The sequence below is a fragment of the Channa argus genome, chromosome 4 (assembly GCF_033026475.1).
Source record: "Channa argus isolate prfri chromosome 4, Channa argus male v1.0, whole genome shotgun sequence".
In the NCBI taxonomy this organism is placed as follows: domain Eukaryota; kingdom Metazoa; phylum Chordata; class Actinopteri; order Anabantiformes; family Channidae; genus Channa; species Channa argus.
In genome coordinates this window covers 27,242,263-27,257,505 of record NC_090200.1, presented here as the reverse complement: position 1 = coordinate 27,257,505, position 15,243 = coordinate 27,242,263, and the positions used below count along the sequence as shown (strand labels likewise).

The 15,243-nt window shown below is 38.6% G+C and overlaps 3 protein-coding genes across 6 annotated transcripts; 1 reads left to right on the top strand and 2 right to left on the bottom strand.

Moving 5' to 3' along the window:
- Window positions 1-454: 454 nt before the first annotated feature.
- Window positions 455-3,411, bottom strand: polr2c (RNA polymerase II subunit C). Its single transcript, XM_067503039.1, has 9 exons — window positions 3,223-3,411; window positions 2,818-2,867; window positions 2,041-2,109; window positions 1,844-1,896; window positions 1,594-1,722; window positions 1,464-1,515; window positions 1,160-1,328; window positions 974-1,048; window positions 455-841 (listed from the first exon to the last, which is right to left on the bottom strand). The coding sequence occupies exons 1-9, from the start codon at window positions 3,306-3,308 to the stop codon at window positions 697-699; spliced, it is 828 nt and encodes a 275-aa protein (XP_067359140.1). The 5' UTR covers window positions 3,309-3,411; the 3' UTR covers window positions 455-696.
- Window positions 3,412-3,748: 337 nt separating this feature from the next.
- On the bottom strand, window positions 3,749-9,552 carry coq9 (coenzyme Q9 homolog (S. cerevisiae)). Of its 2 annotated transcripts, none has more exons than XM_067503034.1 (9): window positions 9,406-9,552; window positions 8,317-8,545; window positions 8,082-8,217; window positions 6,156-6,298; window positions 5,932-6,016; window positions 5,734-5,838; window positions 4,538-4,693; window positions 4,145-4,198; window positions 3,749-4,055 (listed from the first exon to the last, which is right to left on the bottom strand). In XM_067503034.1, exons 1-9 carry the CDS (start codon window positions 9,461-9,463, stop codon window positions 4,020-4,022), a joined length of 1,002 nt encoding a protein of 333 aa, XP_067359135.1. In that variant the 5' UTR covers window positions 9,464-9,552; the 3' UTR covers window positions 3,749-4,019. The 2 variants fall into 2 exon arrangements, with proteins under 2 accessions (XP_067359135.1, XP_067359136.1); XM_067503035.1 differs by having other exon boundaries at window positions 5,632-5,838; window positions 9,406-9,550.
- A 98-nt stretch (window positions 9,553-9,650) lies between these two features.
- Window positions 9,651-14,928, top strand: ciapin1 (cytokine induced apoptosis inhibitor 1). Of its 3 annotated transcripts, none has more exons than XM_067503037.1 (9): window positions 9,651-9,797; window positions 11,335-11,497; window positions 11,700-11,843; window positions 12,052-12,122; window positions 12,927-13,074; window positions 13,572-13,645; window positions 13,852-13,970; window positions 14,120-14,201; window positions 14,302-14,928. In XM_067503037.1, exons 1-9 carry the CDS (start codon window positions 9,744-9,746, stop codon window positions 14,410-14,412), a joined length of 966 nt encoding a protein of 321 aa, XP_067359138.1. In that variant the 5' UTR covers window positions 9,651-9,743; the 3' UTR covers window positions 14,413-14,928. The 3 variants fall into 3 exon arrangements, with proteins under 3 accessions (XP_067359138.1, XP_067359137.1, XP_067359139.1); XM_067503036.1 differs by having other exon boundaries at window positions 9,652-9,797; window positions 13,569-13,645; XM_067503038.1 differs by lacking the exon at window positions 9,651-9,797 and having other exon boundaries at window positions 13,569-13,645.
- The last annotated feature ends 315 nt before the right edge of the window (window positions 14,929-15,243 follow it).

Sequence of the window (15,243 nt, the reverse complement as noted above, 5' to 3'; positions counted from 1 at the left end):
CCAAAGCACTGTGCTGTGTGTGTGTGTTTGGGGGTCAGGGGCCTGTTCTGGCCTTTTACAAGAACAAGTGTGGTGGTAAGCCAAGGTAAAGGATTTATTAATTTTTAAACAGCTAAAACACAGCCACAAATCTGACCCATCCATCCATCATTCGAAGTGTTTATCATCTTCAGTGGGTCAGAGGCCCTGTCAAATTTCTAATTGCTAAAATCTGAACGTAATAGCACACCACTAACATTTGTGACCAATAAATACATAAATACATAATTGACCTCTATTTCTCTGGCGTAAATCACAAAGATTAAAGCACCTTGTTATCCATTTTTCCGTTTGGAAATTTTTCATAAATCCCCATGAATTATAACCTTGTTTGTATCTGAGCATTTATTCTATAGTGTGTGCATAAACCAGTGCAATGAGAATTGTGAGAATGAAAAACTTTATGAAAGAACACTTATTTTCCTCATGAACAGATTTATTCAAAAGATAACATTTAACAAAAAAAATATACTTTTAAGTGTAACACCGTTTGAAACAAAACTACAGGCAATTTGAATCATTAGTACTCCCTACTTAAATTACAATCACTGCAGATGCTGGAATAATCCATAAATACCCGTGATGGTAACAGTGATTCTTAAATCAGCCCTCTGATCACAACCTCTGTCTGATGGTGGGTCTGTTAGTGAAAAGCCTTCAGTTTATGGTGAGCACATCACTTTGAATCTCATGACTCAGCTGGGTCTGCAGGTCACTCAGCTTCTTCTTGAGGACAGCCAATGCTGACATGACAATGGTTTCTGGTCGGAGAGAGCCACACGATTCCACGTTATAATAGAACCTGCAGACAGGGGGAAATGAGCCACGGATGAGTCACAGTGTTGGTCTAATAATTGACTGATTTTTTTGGTGTGCTGTTACTAAACTAAACCCAACATGTTCTGTCCCCATTTGTGAACAAGTCATTCCTTACCTTTCTGGTTTTCCATTGGGGTCATAAGGAGCCTGAACCTCATCTTCTTCAATCTCTGAGTACTCACTTTTTGGCCTTGAAATCAGAGCAGTGTCACTTTAGGGATGTTGCATGCACAATAAGTGTGTTCGAGGCATGTGAGGAATTATTTTGTGAATATAAATCTATGTTACATGGGTAACGCACCACTCTTCAGGTCGTGGGTATACTGTGTGTCTCAGTGCATTGTCTGGGTCATACTCGAAGGACACCCCCGCTGTTGGGTTCCACTTGGCGTGCTCCTTACCAAAACCCTTCTTAGCATAAGCCCTGAGCCGCAGTTCCTGACCTTTACGCAGCTTCACCACCAAAATGTCTGTGTAGTGTCAGTAAATGACAAAAGACAAATGTTTAAATTATAAATAAATGACGAAAATACACTTCTATAACTAAAAAGAAAACAATGACAGAGATAGCCAAAGTTTATCTCTCCAGACAACTTTAAGTATACCGTCTTGTTCAACGTAGTCATTGGGATCATTGTCTCGACTCCTGGAAGTAACCTGAAAACCAATAAAACACTGTCAGGTTTTCCTGCTGCCTTCAATTAATAACTTAAATAAACTTGGGACGAGACTCACTGGGATGACTCTGGGGTTGTTAGACAAAAGATCTCGTGATGTGACGTGGCGTGTCTGGTCCTCAGTGCATCGAACATCCAGAGTCAACTCAACAGAACACTCTGGACAGAAGTCGTCACAGGTGCAGTCCTGCAAGAGGAGCAAGCACAAGTGGAAACAGAGGGGAAATGATGTCGACCTTTTTTACAATGCTAGGGAAACAATAACAAATGACACTACATTTAAGTGTCATTAAAATCAGTATACTTACCCTTGAATACTGCATTTTGTCCACAATGTCATCACTTGTGAGAGGTATAAGACCTGCCAGAACAAAAACATCCTAATAATCCTTGAGAACCCTTATCAAGTATTAGACCTCTGTTTCTTTTTTTCTGGAACTACACTATATTAAATTACAATCCCCAAATGGCACAGGAAGCAAAGTACAGATGCTGCAATACATACCCACTCTGTGTGCAATGAACTCATCATGCAGTACTGATGAATTGGCATCAATCTGGATCCAGTCAATCGCTGTAAATAAAGTAACATAAGAAGGTTATCTAGAACTTTTCGTTGTTGTTGTATTACTCGTTTACGGACTATATTTTCTAATGATGCTGATGCAGTCAGGCAAGTCTTCTTCATAAAAACTCAGTTAAGCTTCAGTTATTTTGTCCCATTCTTTTTTATGTGACATATAATAAATAGTGTACTTCAAGCTGTACACAGGAGAGTGCATGCTCAACGTCAGTGTTATAAAAGGTATTAGTAACATTTTAGATTTTAGCTGAACATGACTGAGAAGCAATTCAGATGTATCATAGTAGGAAGAGCATGTGTCAGTAATAAAATAAAATGATGGTGAATTACACTAAGCTGCTTTTGTTAAAAGATTCTGGCATTTTTTGACCACCCTAACAAGAACTGAATCACATATTAATGATGGCTTAGTTCCATTAAGTATCATCTTAATGGAATTAGATATGCACAATACCAGAACACAGACATCAGTGTTATTAAATGGGCCTTTGCTTTTCCTTCTTTAACATGCAACATGTTTTCTGTTACTGTACAAGCTAACTCACTGTCAGATTATGTTAGCACACTAGGACAAAGTTGTTATCATAACTGATGCCTGTGCTTTTCCAAGTACATAGTGAAAAATGCATAATGTGTCTGCTATTAACATTTAACGACAACGTACCAAAAGTGAATCCAGCAAAGTAAAAGTTCCCTTACCTATAGTGGGGACTTCTGACATAAAGACACGGCGAATGGAGTTTGCAACGCTGAAAAGGTGGAAACAAAAGTGATAATTATGAAATACATAAGAAGTTGGTGAACAATACGATTTCTTTCACATCACTTCCAGCCCATCCCAAACCTTCAATATATTTGTGAACCTTATACATATCAGGGGCGCTAAGGTTGAAAATTAACATTTCACAGGTCTGTTTAGTTAAATATAGCATTATTGTGACACATAAAGCGTTTTTGTGCGTAATAACCAGTGTCTTAATGAATTTATTCAATACGTAAACGTTAAAGTCTTAATAACATCTTTGTGTTTTCTTGCCGAGAAGAAAAATGGCCGCTCTCTCTATCACACACACTCTATGAATGGACAAATACATGAGTACTCACGCCAAATCTGTGTTCTCTATTACAAACTTCACATTTTCGTCCGTTAGTTCTGTGATTTTCACCGTCGGCTGGTTAGCATACGGCATTATAGCAGTCAAATAAACCCCCCAAATTAGCGCTGTAAACTCGTTTACACACTCCTCTGCAGCCCACGGCACCGAAGGCCTCCACGGAGATATTTACCAGCAGCTGATTCGCCAGGAGAATAACCCCGATCAGTGATTGGTCTCAGCACAGCATAGGGGTGGGCCTTTCTTTAATATCCGGGTCATTGAAGCCAAAGACTGTATTTTCAAAATATAAGCTCCACTTATGATAGTTAATTTATACAAATAGTAGATTAGTCTAGTAGTATATTTCAAAAAATATGATAATGGCAAAGTATTTATAGAAAAGTTGCATAATCACAGAGAAACCTTTACATTATAGTAAAACTTAAATCGTGGGTTTCATTATTTATGAGTCACCATGACAGTGGATAAACGCTTCTTCTCAATTCAAATAAATATTATAAACAACCATAAAATATTATTCACTACTTTATTGAAGCCTAAAGAGATAACAACAATAAAACAGGTTTGTGCCCTTTATACAAAGGGGAAAATTATAAGATCAGAAAAGTGACATCTTGAACGGTGAGGCTTGTAATAAATGAAGGCGTTCTCTTTCTGAATAAAGTCATGATCAAATACTTAATTGAGTCATTGCATATATGTAATCAGTAATAAGAGCAAAATGAAAATCTTCAATTCATGGCATAAGCGAGATGACCGGTCAGGATCAGTGGGACTGAAAGATCATCGTCTCTGGTTCATTCCTGTTAGATTCTTCAGCTGGACAACACAAGACATGCACAAATCAAATTTCTATCAACACATTCAATTGTCTTTATATATTTTTATACAATTCTTACAATACTTACTGTTATAGCAGCTCCCATCAGCCCCTGCACCACTGCTTCACCAGTAGACTGCACCTAGAGAACACATTGAAACACACAATTTACAATATAACTTAATTGGGTTAAATATAAACTCAGTTTAACATCTGATTCTGTATTATTCTTTTCATTCTGAACTTATATTGAATTTGGGTTTCATTATCAAAGAACCTTTGACAATTTGATAATTCCCCTTATCTTGAGGACAATATATGTTATTCAGTAAAAGGAAAATGACATTTCCTCCTGACATTTTATCTCAGGTCAGTTTTGTTATTATTTGACTGATCATCATAGCAGAGTCCGAGAGTCTAAAACAAGTCCTCAATTACTAAGCTTCATTTCATATACATTGCAATAAGTGATCTAATATACCTGTTTAGCAGTGGTGGCCATGTTGACTACATCCTGAATGCGATTGTCAAGGAATTTCCAGGTGTCCTGAAAATCTGGAGAAGAATCCTGAACCATCACTAGTTCTGTGGTGTTATAGATCCCAGTCAGTGCTGCCCTTTTGGTGTACCAGTTCATCTAGAAAACAACAAAGTGATACAGAAAGTATGTTTTACAACTGCTTTCTTCATAAAAGAAAAAATGAACTCATTATGGCTTATACTAAAATAGAGTAAAAACAGTAAGTAGCAAATACAAAAAATTCAATTGAGGTAGAGCAAAAAATTTAAGGAAAAAACAACACTGGAGACTATAATCTATGTTATTGGGATGTGTGTGTGTGTGTGTGTTTTGGTGTAAGGCAAAAACAGAAATAAAACAGAAATGTGACCCGTATTATTGTAAAACTTTGTGACGAATTTATTTCCTTTCACAATGTAAGTTTACTCAGATAATATACTTAAACACACATGTTAACTTGAATATTTGCACTATCCAGGGGTGGAAATGTACTTTTTACTCCACCATGTTTCTTACTCCACCAAAGTCTCAGCTAGAACATTTGGTCTGTTGTTCATCTTATTTTTATAGATAAAGCAGCCATAAGTACATAAAGTAGTTAGTATACAGCTCCATCTTTACCAGATGCTCTTTTTGTTCCACACCACAACTCCGTAGTTACACACCTTTGGCCTTATTTTTTATTTACTACAATTGATGCTTTGTATGATTAACCCATCTTAACTGTTGGTTTGAAGTGTGAAGCACAATGTGAAATTGGTTTCACATTGTGCTTCTAATTTGCCTTAATACATGGGACTTACTGTTGCTAACTAAAGGGTTGGTTAGTAGGTAAGAGAAATTAAATAAAAGTTAATGATTGACAGAAATCAGGATTTTGAAGTGGCTCTCTCCATTAATTTGTACATGAATTCGACTGAACCTTTTAGATTTCTGCAGAAATCTTATTTATGATGCACATTTGGAAACAATGTGGAATAGACTTAACATTCATGTAATGAAAAGTTTAGGTCAGTTTTAGTCGGGTGTAGGAGGGGGAGGGGAGGGGGAGTAACCTGGGTGGATGCAGGCCGGATATTGTGGGGGTGGTGATGAAAAGGGGACAGGAAGGTATGAGCAGAAGTGGAAGGGGAGCAAGGGTGATGCGATCCACTCACGTCTGTGGATCGGTCTCCAGCGTAGTACCAGATGTCATCCACCATAGTGGAGAGGTGCTTCAGGCTGTCTGGGATGTTATGAGGAAGTAGCAGGATGCTCATTCCCTGCGGACATGAACACAGAGTTGAGGATCAAATTTACTTGCTGCTTTAGTTCCAACCTCTGTACGCTGTGACTCATCAACTTGCAAATGATACCTGCGGCCAAGTTTCAATGTAGGGGATGTACATCTTCAGTCTTGTCTCTATAGCATCTCTTAGAAAGTCAGCAGTCTTCTTTGGTCTGGGGAGGACATGTGACAAAGCCAAAAGATGAAATCTCAAACTGTAATTCTTTTTTCGTTTTATTTTAGAAACTGTAAATCACAACTTCAGTTATTTTTGTGAACTGATAAAGGGGAATGTTTTATTTTTTAACGTACTCAGCCTGGCCCAGCTGGACCTGTTTGTGTTGTTCAGCCAGAATCTCTGTCAGCTGTGAGTTGCACTGGGCAATGAAATGTAGGACCAAGTCTCCAGCTCCATTGTAGTACATACCAGTGGAAGCAGAGGACAGGCCCAGTGTCTAGTACCAACACACAACAATACACACAATTTAAAATCTCAACATTTTAAGGTTTCTTGTCACATGTTGCAGATGACACAAGAATGCACATAGCTGGCAAACCAACCAAATACAGTAGATCAGTAGATACAGAATCCCAGTATCAGTTCATCAAATAAACATTTTTTTCCAGTTAAAGAAGGATGCTTTTGTTTGCTTATTTTTAATAATTTTATGCTTGAGATTTTGTTATTAACTCTTTGCACAAATGTGCTATGTAAATAAATTTGCTTACCTTGCCTTATAAATGTGGCGCAGCTAAAAGGTTAGAAACTGTACCATTGTAGGGTGAGGCCATTTTAATTGTATTGTTCATGATCATGATACATATGCTAAAACCAGCATTAAATATACCCATGCCTTCCTCTGGAAAATGCAGGCAGGCACAGCTAACCAGTTACGGTACAAGGACATGCTAATTTGGAGCATGAGGGTCAAGATTTGTTAAAAATGCAGGGATCAGTGGTTTTGGAATTAATAAACATGTCACTCAGTGGAACAGCGTGTCTAGCTGATGAATTCGTAATTGTTTGGTCTACAACACAAAGAAATAAGCTAATTTAGGCTGCAGGCTTGCAAGTGACCACATGTGAGCAGAAGAGATTAATTGATGGTTCTAGAATCTGTATGGTGACTGTGGAGAATATGAAAATTTAGAAACGCCAAATTTATCCTTTAAGCAGCAGCATGTATTTTGTTCCCCATCATACACAACTACTAGAAAAGGCTCTTTCCATCTCTCTGATGAGCTCAAGCTACTTATCTACTGCAGGTGGAACAGCCTAAGGCAGTGATCTATCCCAAAACTCACTCGCTCCAGCAGGTACAGTACTGTTTCTGTATGGCTTAGTGATGCTACATGTCTTTTCAGTTAAGGAGTCATACAACAGCGTGTGTAAGATACAGTAAATATGTTTTCAGAATGCCACAACTCTGAATTTACTGTCTGTAACATCAAACTGGATTTGTTTAATAATATTAGGAAAGTGTGACAGACCAGTATCACTAAATCATTTTAAGCCATTCTGTTAAAAGGCTTATTCAACAGAATAATGCAAATGTCCTCAACTGACTTGGTTAGTGAACAAGCTATATGGGTCCACAGAAACTGGACCAGCATGAAAGATTCCACCTAGTCTTTCCTAAAACATCCACAGTGCATTTTCTCGTTTGTTTCTGATTGGCTGGTTTGAAAACGTAGGTCATAAAAGCACACACATAAAGATTTTACTCCATCCCTATTTGTTCAACAGTCTGTTTTCAGTTGCAAGAGCAGCTGTATGAGTACAAGCTAAAGAAACAAATCTTTGTATAGACAAGGACAGATTGCACCACATTTCAACCTTTGTCTGGAACAGTCCCAAACTGCACAGCCAGGTCCTTAAATCAGGTGAAATGCATAAGAGCCAATGTGAACACTCAACCTCTTTCTACAAATTAATCTGAAGCGTTTTTTAAAAAACAATTTCATATGGTAAATGGTCTGTGAGGCAACTCGGGAGCTAGAGCAGTCATCCATCGAAGCCAAGGGTTGTTGGATTCCCGGCTCCTCTGGTCACATGTCAATGGCATGTGAGTAAATTGCTTTGGGTACCAGCAAGGTAGAAAAGTGCTGTATACGTGCGGACCATTTACTATTTAAAAGTATTTTAGGCAAAAGTTCAGTAACATCACATTGATGCTACATGTGAGGGCTTAAACTGTTGACTGGAGTTGTTCAGTCTAAATTTTTACAGCAGCCCACCTCAGCACCAGCTGCAATGGCTTCCATCGACCAGCCATGTAGGGGGACGAACTCCAGAGCAGCAGTCAGGATTCGAGCTTGAAGCTGTTCCTCCGTTTCATACTCTTCATTTTGTTCTCCACTCTGGTCCTGATAACTTAAAAAAGAAAACACAAACAATGATGTGTCAGCGTAAACACAGTACAGGGCCACATCTGGAGTAGGTCTTTTAATATTGTGCATTGTATCAGCTGACCTGGTGTTTGGCTTTGAAGCCTCCCCCGCTCCTGGATCTGACGTGGAGTCTCCCTGGGAGGCTGCTGCTGTGTCTTGTTCAGCAGTGTGAGCCTTGTAGTGCTCATGGTACGTTGAGGATGAGGAGGGGGGTTTGTCAGATTTGGATTCACCCTGAAGCCTCAGTGCTACACATTGGAATCCTCTTCTCAGGCTTCTCTGGGGGTTTGTTGCTGTTGGTGCAGCCACCGCTGGAGGGTTAAATATTTTCATTGGCATTTAGGGATTTGGTTGCGAGAATCAAACTCAATACAGAAATGTCACTTTTATAATAAAAGTAAAATAATGGGACTTTGCCTTTATTTTTTAATCACATCCACCATTCTAGAGTTAGAACCACTTTCCCTTGGTAGCTTACTCCAGTTCTTGGAAAAGAAATCTTCTCCCAGCTGTTGTTTAGATTTTACGTTTTTTCCCCGTTTATCCTTCAGTCTAAGTTGTGCCCATTATAGTTACGTTAGCAGCAAATGCAACTTTGAATTGTTGCAATAGGAACGAGGCTCTTTCTCCACTTATACCATAGTTCAGTACAGTTTCATTGCTTTGCCAGCAGCCACACACATATGTCAGATGGAGTTAACACAACATTAAGGCCCTTTGCTACAATCTTTAGTATGATTTTGTTTTTCTTTCACGTTCAGCGTCATACAAATCTGCAGTGTGCTAACAACACTCGATGCATGTTCATTCAAGACAATCGAAGCAATATGCAACTTTTAGGAAGACAGACAGAGAGAAGACGCCCCCCAGTTGCAGGAACTTGTTTACCAAGCGGTTCTAAATATCGAGGTAATAAAACACCATAGTTGTCATTGCACCATTTTAACTAATAATTATCCAGTTAATATTACGGCTTTTGACGACACCGCCAACACAACGTAGCCCAAATTTGTCCTTCACTATTGCGTCCTATTTTTTACTTTTGGACAAATAACTCGATTGGCGTCAACATTTCGGCCTGTCTCCACAACTAAAACCCTTAAGAAAGGACGGTAAGGGTGTAGTGTCACAGCTTGGTCGTGGACTAGAAACAGGGGTAGCCCGTTCTTACCGTTGCTCAGCCCTCGGAGTGCCCTTCCAGCCCGCAGACCTCTCAGCAGCGCCGCCATGTCCAGCTGCACCGACACAGCTGCGTCACTTTTGCGCGACTCAGCTGAGAAAAACAAACGAATAAAACTGGTCAAATTAAGATCGAAAACTCAATGGCGATCTCTTCAATCTAAAATGGATAATAATTCTAAAGGACCAAATGACACGGGAATGTATACAAGTTTTTTTTTTGTCTAAATAACTTCAATGTATTCATTACATATAAAGCTAGTTTACCACACACTGAGTGGACACATTAAACAAAGTAAAAAGATTTTATTTTGAAAATTCTATGTGGAAATGACTTTTTTATTTAACGCGACGCTCTTGACACAACTGCCACCAAGAAAGCAGGTAGGTCACTGCGTGTTTTTGAATAACGTATAAATAACTAGGTTTTACTAAGGAATGTAGTAACAAAAACGTTATAAGGAAAATATCAATACATTTGGACTCTGGCTTTAATAAGGCGCTTTTGAGTTTAATACTCACTGGCTTTTTTCTGTGTGGCGCTTTTGCTTTGTGCTTTTAGTTACGTCAACACAAGGCTGCTCACTTAACTACCGGTTAACTGGTCAAGTTAACCATTTTAACCAGCGCCAAATGTTACAAAATGAATTTTCACACGCTTACTCTTAATTACAAATGTGCAACCTGCGGCAAAAAGACTGTATAAAGTAGACGGAACCTTTAGGATCAAGCTGCAATTTAAACGTTTTAATTTTGAACGCTACCTTAACTGAAATGACTATGATAATAGGCCAGCTGTGAGATGCAGTGCTTTCATAACAATATCACAACAGAACTAACAAGATTAAAAGAACTGGGGACTCTTATTATGCAAAACATTAGGAGAATAGATTGTGTATGGTGTATGTAAACTACTGTTTACCTGGATCCAGGATCCAGTGTGTTTAGTGAGTCAGAAGTTGGTAGATACCATTTCAGATGAGACTGGAGTGGGGGTGGACTAAGGGAATTGATATCACATCTGATTAGGGTGCTCAGCAGTGGGTGGGGGAGATATGTTTTTTTGTCAGTTGGAAACATTTGAATTTAGTCTGTTGAAAACTTCAAACATTTTAAAATAATATATTCAGCCTCTGTAGAGAGGATCAAGAGAAAAGGATTAACAGCATTCATCTGGAAAGATCCACTCCTCAGGCCTTTTTAGGTTAGTGAAGGACACACCTTATAAGATAAGCTCAACACACACAAAACACCAATTTTAACGTTTAAGTGTCCAGTGTGACTAGGCATTATTCTAATTATGCTGCTCAGTTAAAAGCTATAAGGTTCTTCAGTGATAATAGCTATTAGACAAAGTGGATGGTTATGGAGAAAGAATCCAAGGTTTTGGGATCAGGTGTATTCTTTACCCTAGTGTTCTTCTGGTTTGACTGGCTTGTTTTATTGTAAGACTCCTTAAGTGAAAAGACATGTAGCATCACTAAGCCATACAAAAACAGTACTGTACCTGCTGGAGCGAGTGGAGTGAGTTTTGGGATAGATCCCTGCCTCAGGCTGTTCCACCTGCAGTAGATAAGTAGCTTGAGCTCATCAGAGAGATGGAAAGAGCCTCAGCATTATCATTTGATACCGAGTTAAAAAATTGTGAATTTTCCTTCACTTTTATTGTGAGTTCATTTGTTAATAGCCAGGGTAAAACCAGCAACCATGTTATTTGTTTTAAGACTGTTATGACATAATGATAGACCAGTTTTATTGACAGGGACTACAGTGACATAAACAATAATTACAGTAGTTGGAACATGTAGCCTAGTTGACTTTAACATAAACACCTTTAGTGTTCAATGGATTCCTGTCGATTTGATTCAACTAAAGTGTGTGTGAATAGCGTAACAATGTGATTCAACATTCCCTTGTACAGGACATAATGGCAGACCTTGGCATCAAAGCAGGAGAAACAGTGCTGATAGTCTGGGCTCAGCCATCCACACCGGCAGCCCTGAAAGAGTATGCAGAGGAGCTGGGAGCTGTTGTTGGTGCAGATGGCAAAGTGTCATTGGAGAACATGGACAGACTCCTTATGTGTGAGTGACTCTTTGTGAGATGTCATCATGAAAAACAAATATTTGCTTTATTAACATGAATCACAATCTGTACATTCAGCTCTGGGTTTCATTACAAATGTAGATGGTGTGATTCCTAATATCAAAAATACAACTCTGGTATACTGTTGAAGGTGCGACTTAAATGTCAGGAGTAAACTCTTCTTTCTCCCTCACATCTTAGCCTCCCACTCAGCCTCCAGCTTTGACTGTGTGCTCTCTTGCCTGCTGGGTGACAGCTCTTCCATCCACAGTTCAGAGATACTAGCTGAGATGGCCAGAGTTCTCAAACCTGGTGGAAAGCTGGTTCTGGATGAACCAGTTGGCGGTGAGAGGCCTAAATGTTGTTCTAATGTCTTTGACACATTTAGGCTGAATATGATGTTGGATTTGCAGAATATCTGCAAGATGTTCTAGAAGGAAATAAGAATTAAGCTCAGCTCTTTCAGCGTGCTATAAACAAAAAAAATGCTGCAGCAAACTTGAAATGCTGCAAAAACATTTTGTTCTAATTAGGGTTTGGGCTTGATTTTCAGGAGCTGAGGGACAGAGTGTGAGGACTGCAGAGAAGTTGATGTCAGTGCTTAAGTTGTCTGGCTTCACATCAGTGAGTGAAAGTTGATCCAGCACAGATGGCTGAAAACCTGAATCACATGAATGTTTTTCTGATTGCAGTTGCATTTGGGAATTAGTGCACCAGAACCCCATGGGGACAGATCAACACAGCATGATTGCAGAACAAAAATTCACAAACAACTAGAAAAACCCCTGGTGGCTAAAAGGCACTCTGACTGATTAGAGTCTAATTGATTAGAGTTTAATTTTAACAACAACAAGTACATTTTTTCTTGTTAAATTTCAAAAAATTGGGGGATTTTTTCAGTTGCAGTTTATAATATCATTTAACTGTTGGGGCCCTCAAGTAGCACTGCATTAAAAACACATACAATTCTTGACTGGAAATCAGGGGTTCAGGAACAGTTTTGGAAACCAATGTCACTAAACACAGTTTATTGCTGCATCTACTAATGTAAGTTAAAACTCTTGAGCATCTGAAATCCTAAATCAAAGAAGTATGGGGAAACTAAAACAATTGTTCTCAGTTCCCAGACAGTGTTGCTTAACAAGCTGATGCAACACGGTGCCACGTCCCAACTTTTTGAAGTTTGTTGGTGGCATCAAAATGAGTATATATTTTTCCCACTTAAATTTCTTAGTTTTAGCATTTGATAAGTTTCTACTATTTATAGTCAAAAATGGCTTAAAAATTTTACACAACATCCCAACTTTTTCTAAATGAATTTATATAAAGAAATATTAAACCTAAATTTGATAGAAAATGTAATGGTGTTGGCACAGTTCTAAATCCGTTAAAATGTTTTAAATGTTCCTTTTCAACCTCTCCGACTAGGTCAGTAAGTCAGAATTGAGTCCAGAGGGCACGGGTTTCCAAGGAAACACCCTTTCTAGAGTGCGCATTTCAGCCTCCAAACCAAACTTCGAGGTGGGATCATCCAGCCAGATAAAACTGTCATTTGGGAAGAAGACAGCAAAGCCAGGTTGGTTTATTACCGTAGTTTTCTTTTTTCTCTTCAGAATATCATGTCTGCAAGTAGTCGGCGATTATCGCTTTGTATCAGTTTTTGTCTGTCACATTAGATGCCTCAGAAACCAGATTTGTAATAATTTCATAGTTTCATAGTGGTTAAATAAGTCTGGCTGACCCATGGTAAAGAAATCTAGATTAATCAGTCATGGTAAAGAAATCTAGATTAATCAGTCATACATCTGGAATGTAGGCTGAAGGTGAGATGAAATATTACGTGCAAACATATGATGGCTTTTGTATCAGTTTAATTTCAATAGATGGTTTTGAGTTGAGACAGTGTTCAGGTCCTAGTCCAACACACCTATTAGTTTCAGTCAGTGTCCATCACTTGCATCTGTTTGTTAATGAATAAGAATGGTTTTCTTATGACAATATTGAAGTTATCTTTCAAGCAGTTGACAGAGTTGATGTAAAGCTGATATGTGCTCATGCCTTTGGTTTCAGCAGAGAAACCTGCTCTGGATCCCAGCGTAGTCAATAAGTGGATGCTGTCAGCCAATGACATGAATGATGATGATGTGGTAAGCTGGTGATTTGTTCACTAAATCAGAAGAAACTTTTCTCCATGCCACAGCCAACCACCTGACATAAAATGGTCTTTTCATATTAAAATGTTACATTATGGCTAACTCATAAATACATATGGTATATGTGTGGAAATATTGGCTTTTCATGCTGTCGCCTTCTTGGATTTTTATAAATATTTCTTCTTTTCTTGTATTTCTAGGATTTGCTGGACTCTGATGCTCTGCTGGATGAAGATGACTTGAAGACGCCAGATCCAGCTTCTCTTAAAGCCTCCAGCTGTGGAGAGGGTTCTGGAAAGAAGAAAGCCTGCAAGAACTGGTGAGGTCACTCCACAAATGCTTTTAAACCAAAGACACAATCATGTTGTAGGATCAGCTCAGCTCTTAAAGTATTACTTATTATACATTTGTGTGCGATTTCAAAGCATTTCAACATGACATGATGCCTTATGTTGTGTGTCTGTGTAGTACATGTGGCCTTGCTGAAGAGCTGGAGCAGGAAAGTAAAGAAAAACAAAAGGCAAATCTACCCAAATCTGCCTGTGGAAGTGTGAGTAACTTAGATTTTTACTGATTGTCAGCCAGTATACTAAGCAGCGAGCAGTGGGAAGTAATCCTGATTTCTATTGATATTCATTTGTGTGCAACAGTGTTACCTTGGTGATGCTTTCCGATGTGCCAGCTGTCCGTACTTAGGGATGCCAGCGTTCAAACCAGGAGAGAAGATTGTTCTGGACAACATCACTCTGACGGACGCTTAAAACAGCGAAGCTCACACATTTGAGTTATGCTTCAGAAATATTACATTCCCCCCCTTTCCCCAAAGAAACTATTCCCTCCACAGCATCACTGATTTCTCAGTCACTGCTGTTGTGATGTGGACCTCTGTCTGGAGCTCAGTGAGACGGCTTTTGTTTGTTCATAGTTTCAAATTACAAAATATATTAATGACTTGTTTCTTCAATGACTCACTAGCCATAAGTCACCTTAACTAAGTGTTCTTCTTCATTTGAGTTTAGCAGTACAACTTCAAGTGAGATTTGAATCAAATGGGGGTGTGTGTGTGTGTGCGCACAATTATTGAAAATATGGAGGGAGTATCTACATGTATAGTAACACGAGTATGAAGTCCATAGTACATCTTAAACAGTACAGTTGAAGCATATCACTGAAGAAAGGATATAAACTGATTTGATTCCAGCTTATTTATGTATCTAAGGAAATTTTTTTCTTGTTTTAATTCAATAAAATAAAGCCAGAAATGAAAACCGAAAAAATGTGGCACAAATAGTGTTTACTTTTTAGCAGTGTACTGCAGATTTGTATAATAAACTAGTTCACATTCATTTGACACCAGACACCACACTTTAAAAAAAAAAAGAAAAAATCATTACTGTCTGGTACTTGTTTCACTTTTGGGCTTTTGTCACTTATAAAGATCATTTAGCCCTGAATGCAACTGACTTACTCTCTGCACGTTCCTGAATGACTCACAGACACATTGAGTGAACCACAGTATATGATCGAGAGCTGAGAGAATGTAGAGACAGACCTAAAGTGAATGAAGCCTTTGCAGACGTGTTCTTTAGTTG

What these genes read in the sequence shown, in the direction of transcription:
- polr2c (XM_067503039.1), bottom strand. Translation starts at nt 3,308, where the DNA reads ATGCCGTATGCTAACCAGCCGACGGTGAAAATCACAGAACTAACGGAC. An exon ending in ATAGAGAACACAGATTTGGC is followed by an intron (nt 2,868 to 3,222) that starts GTGAGTACTCAT and finishes CCACCTTTTCAG; the next exon opens with CGTTGCAAACTCCATTCGCC. An exon ending in ACAACCCCAGAGTCATCCCA is followed by an intron (nt 1,516 to 1,593) that starts GTGAGTCTCGTC and finishes ATTGGTTTTCAG; the next exon opens with GTTACTTCCAGGAGTCGAGA.
- coq9 (XM_067503035.1), bottom strand. Translation starts at nt 9,463, where the DNA reads ATGGCGGCGCTGCTGAGAGGTCTGCGGGCTGGAAGGGCACTCCGAGGG. An exon ending in CCATTGCAGCTGGTGCTGAG is followed by an intron (nt 6,299 to 8,081) that starts GTGGGCTGCTGT and finishes TGTTGGTACTAG; the next exon opens with ACACTGGGCCTGTCCTCTGC. An exon ending in GTCCAGCTGGGCCAGGCTGA is followed by an intron (nt 6,017 to 6,155) that starts GTACGTTAAAAA and finishes TGTCCTCCCCAG; the next exon opens with ACCAAAGAAGACTGCTGACT.
- ciapin1 (XM_067503036.1), top strand. Translation starts at nt 9,744, where the DNA reads ATGACTTTTTTATTTAACGCGACGCTCTTGACACAACTGCCACCAAGA. An exon ending in AAGAAAGCCTGCAAGAACTG is followed by an intron (nt 13,971 to 14,119) that starts GTGAGGTCACTC and finishes GTGTCTGTGTAG; the next exon opens with TACATGTGGCCTTGCTGAAG. An exon ending in CCAAATCTGCCTGTGGAAGT is followed by an intron (nt 14,202 to 14,301) that starts GTGAGTAACTTA and finishes TGTGTGCAACAG; the next exon opens with TGTTACCTTGGTGATGCTTT.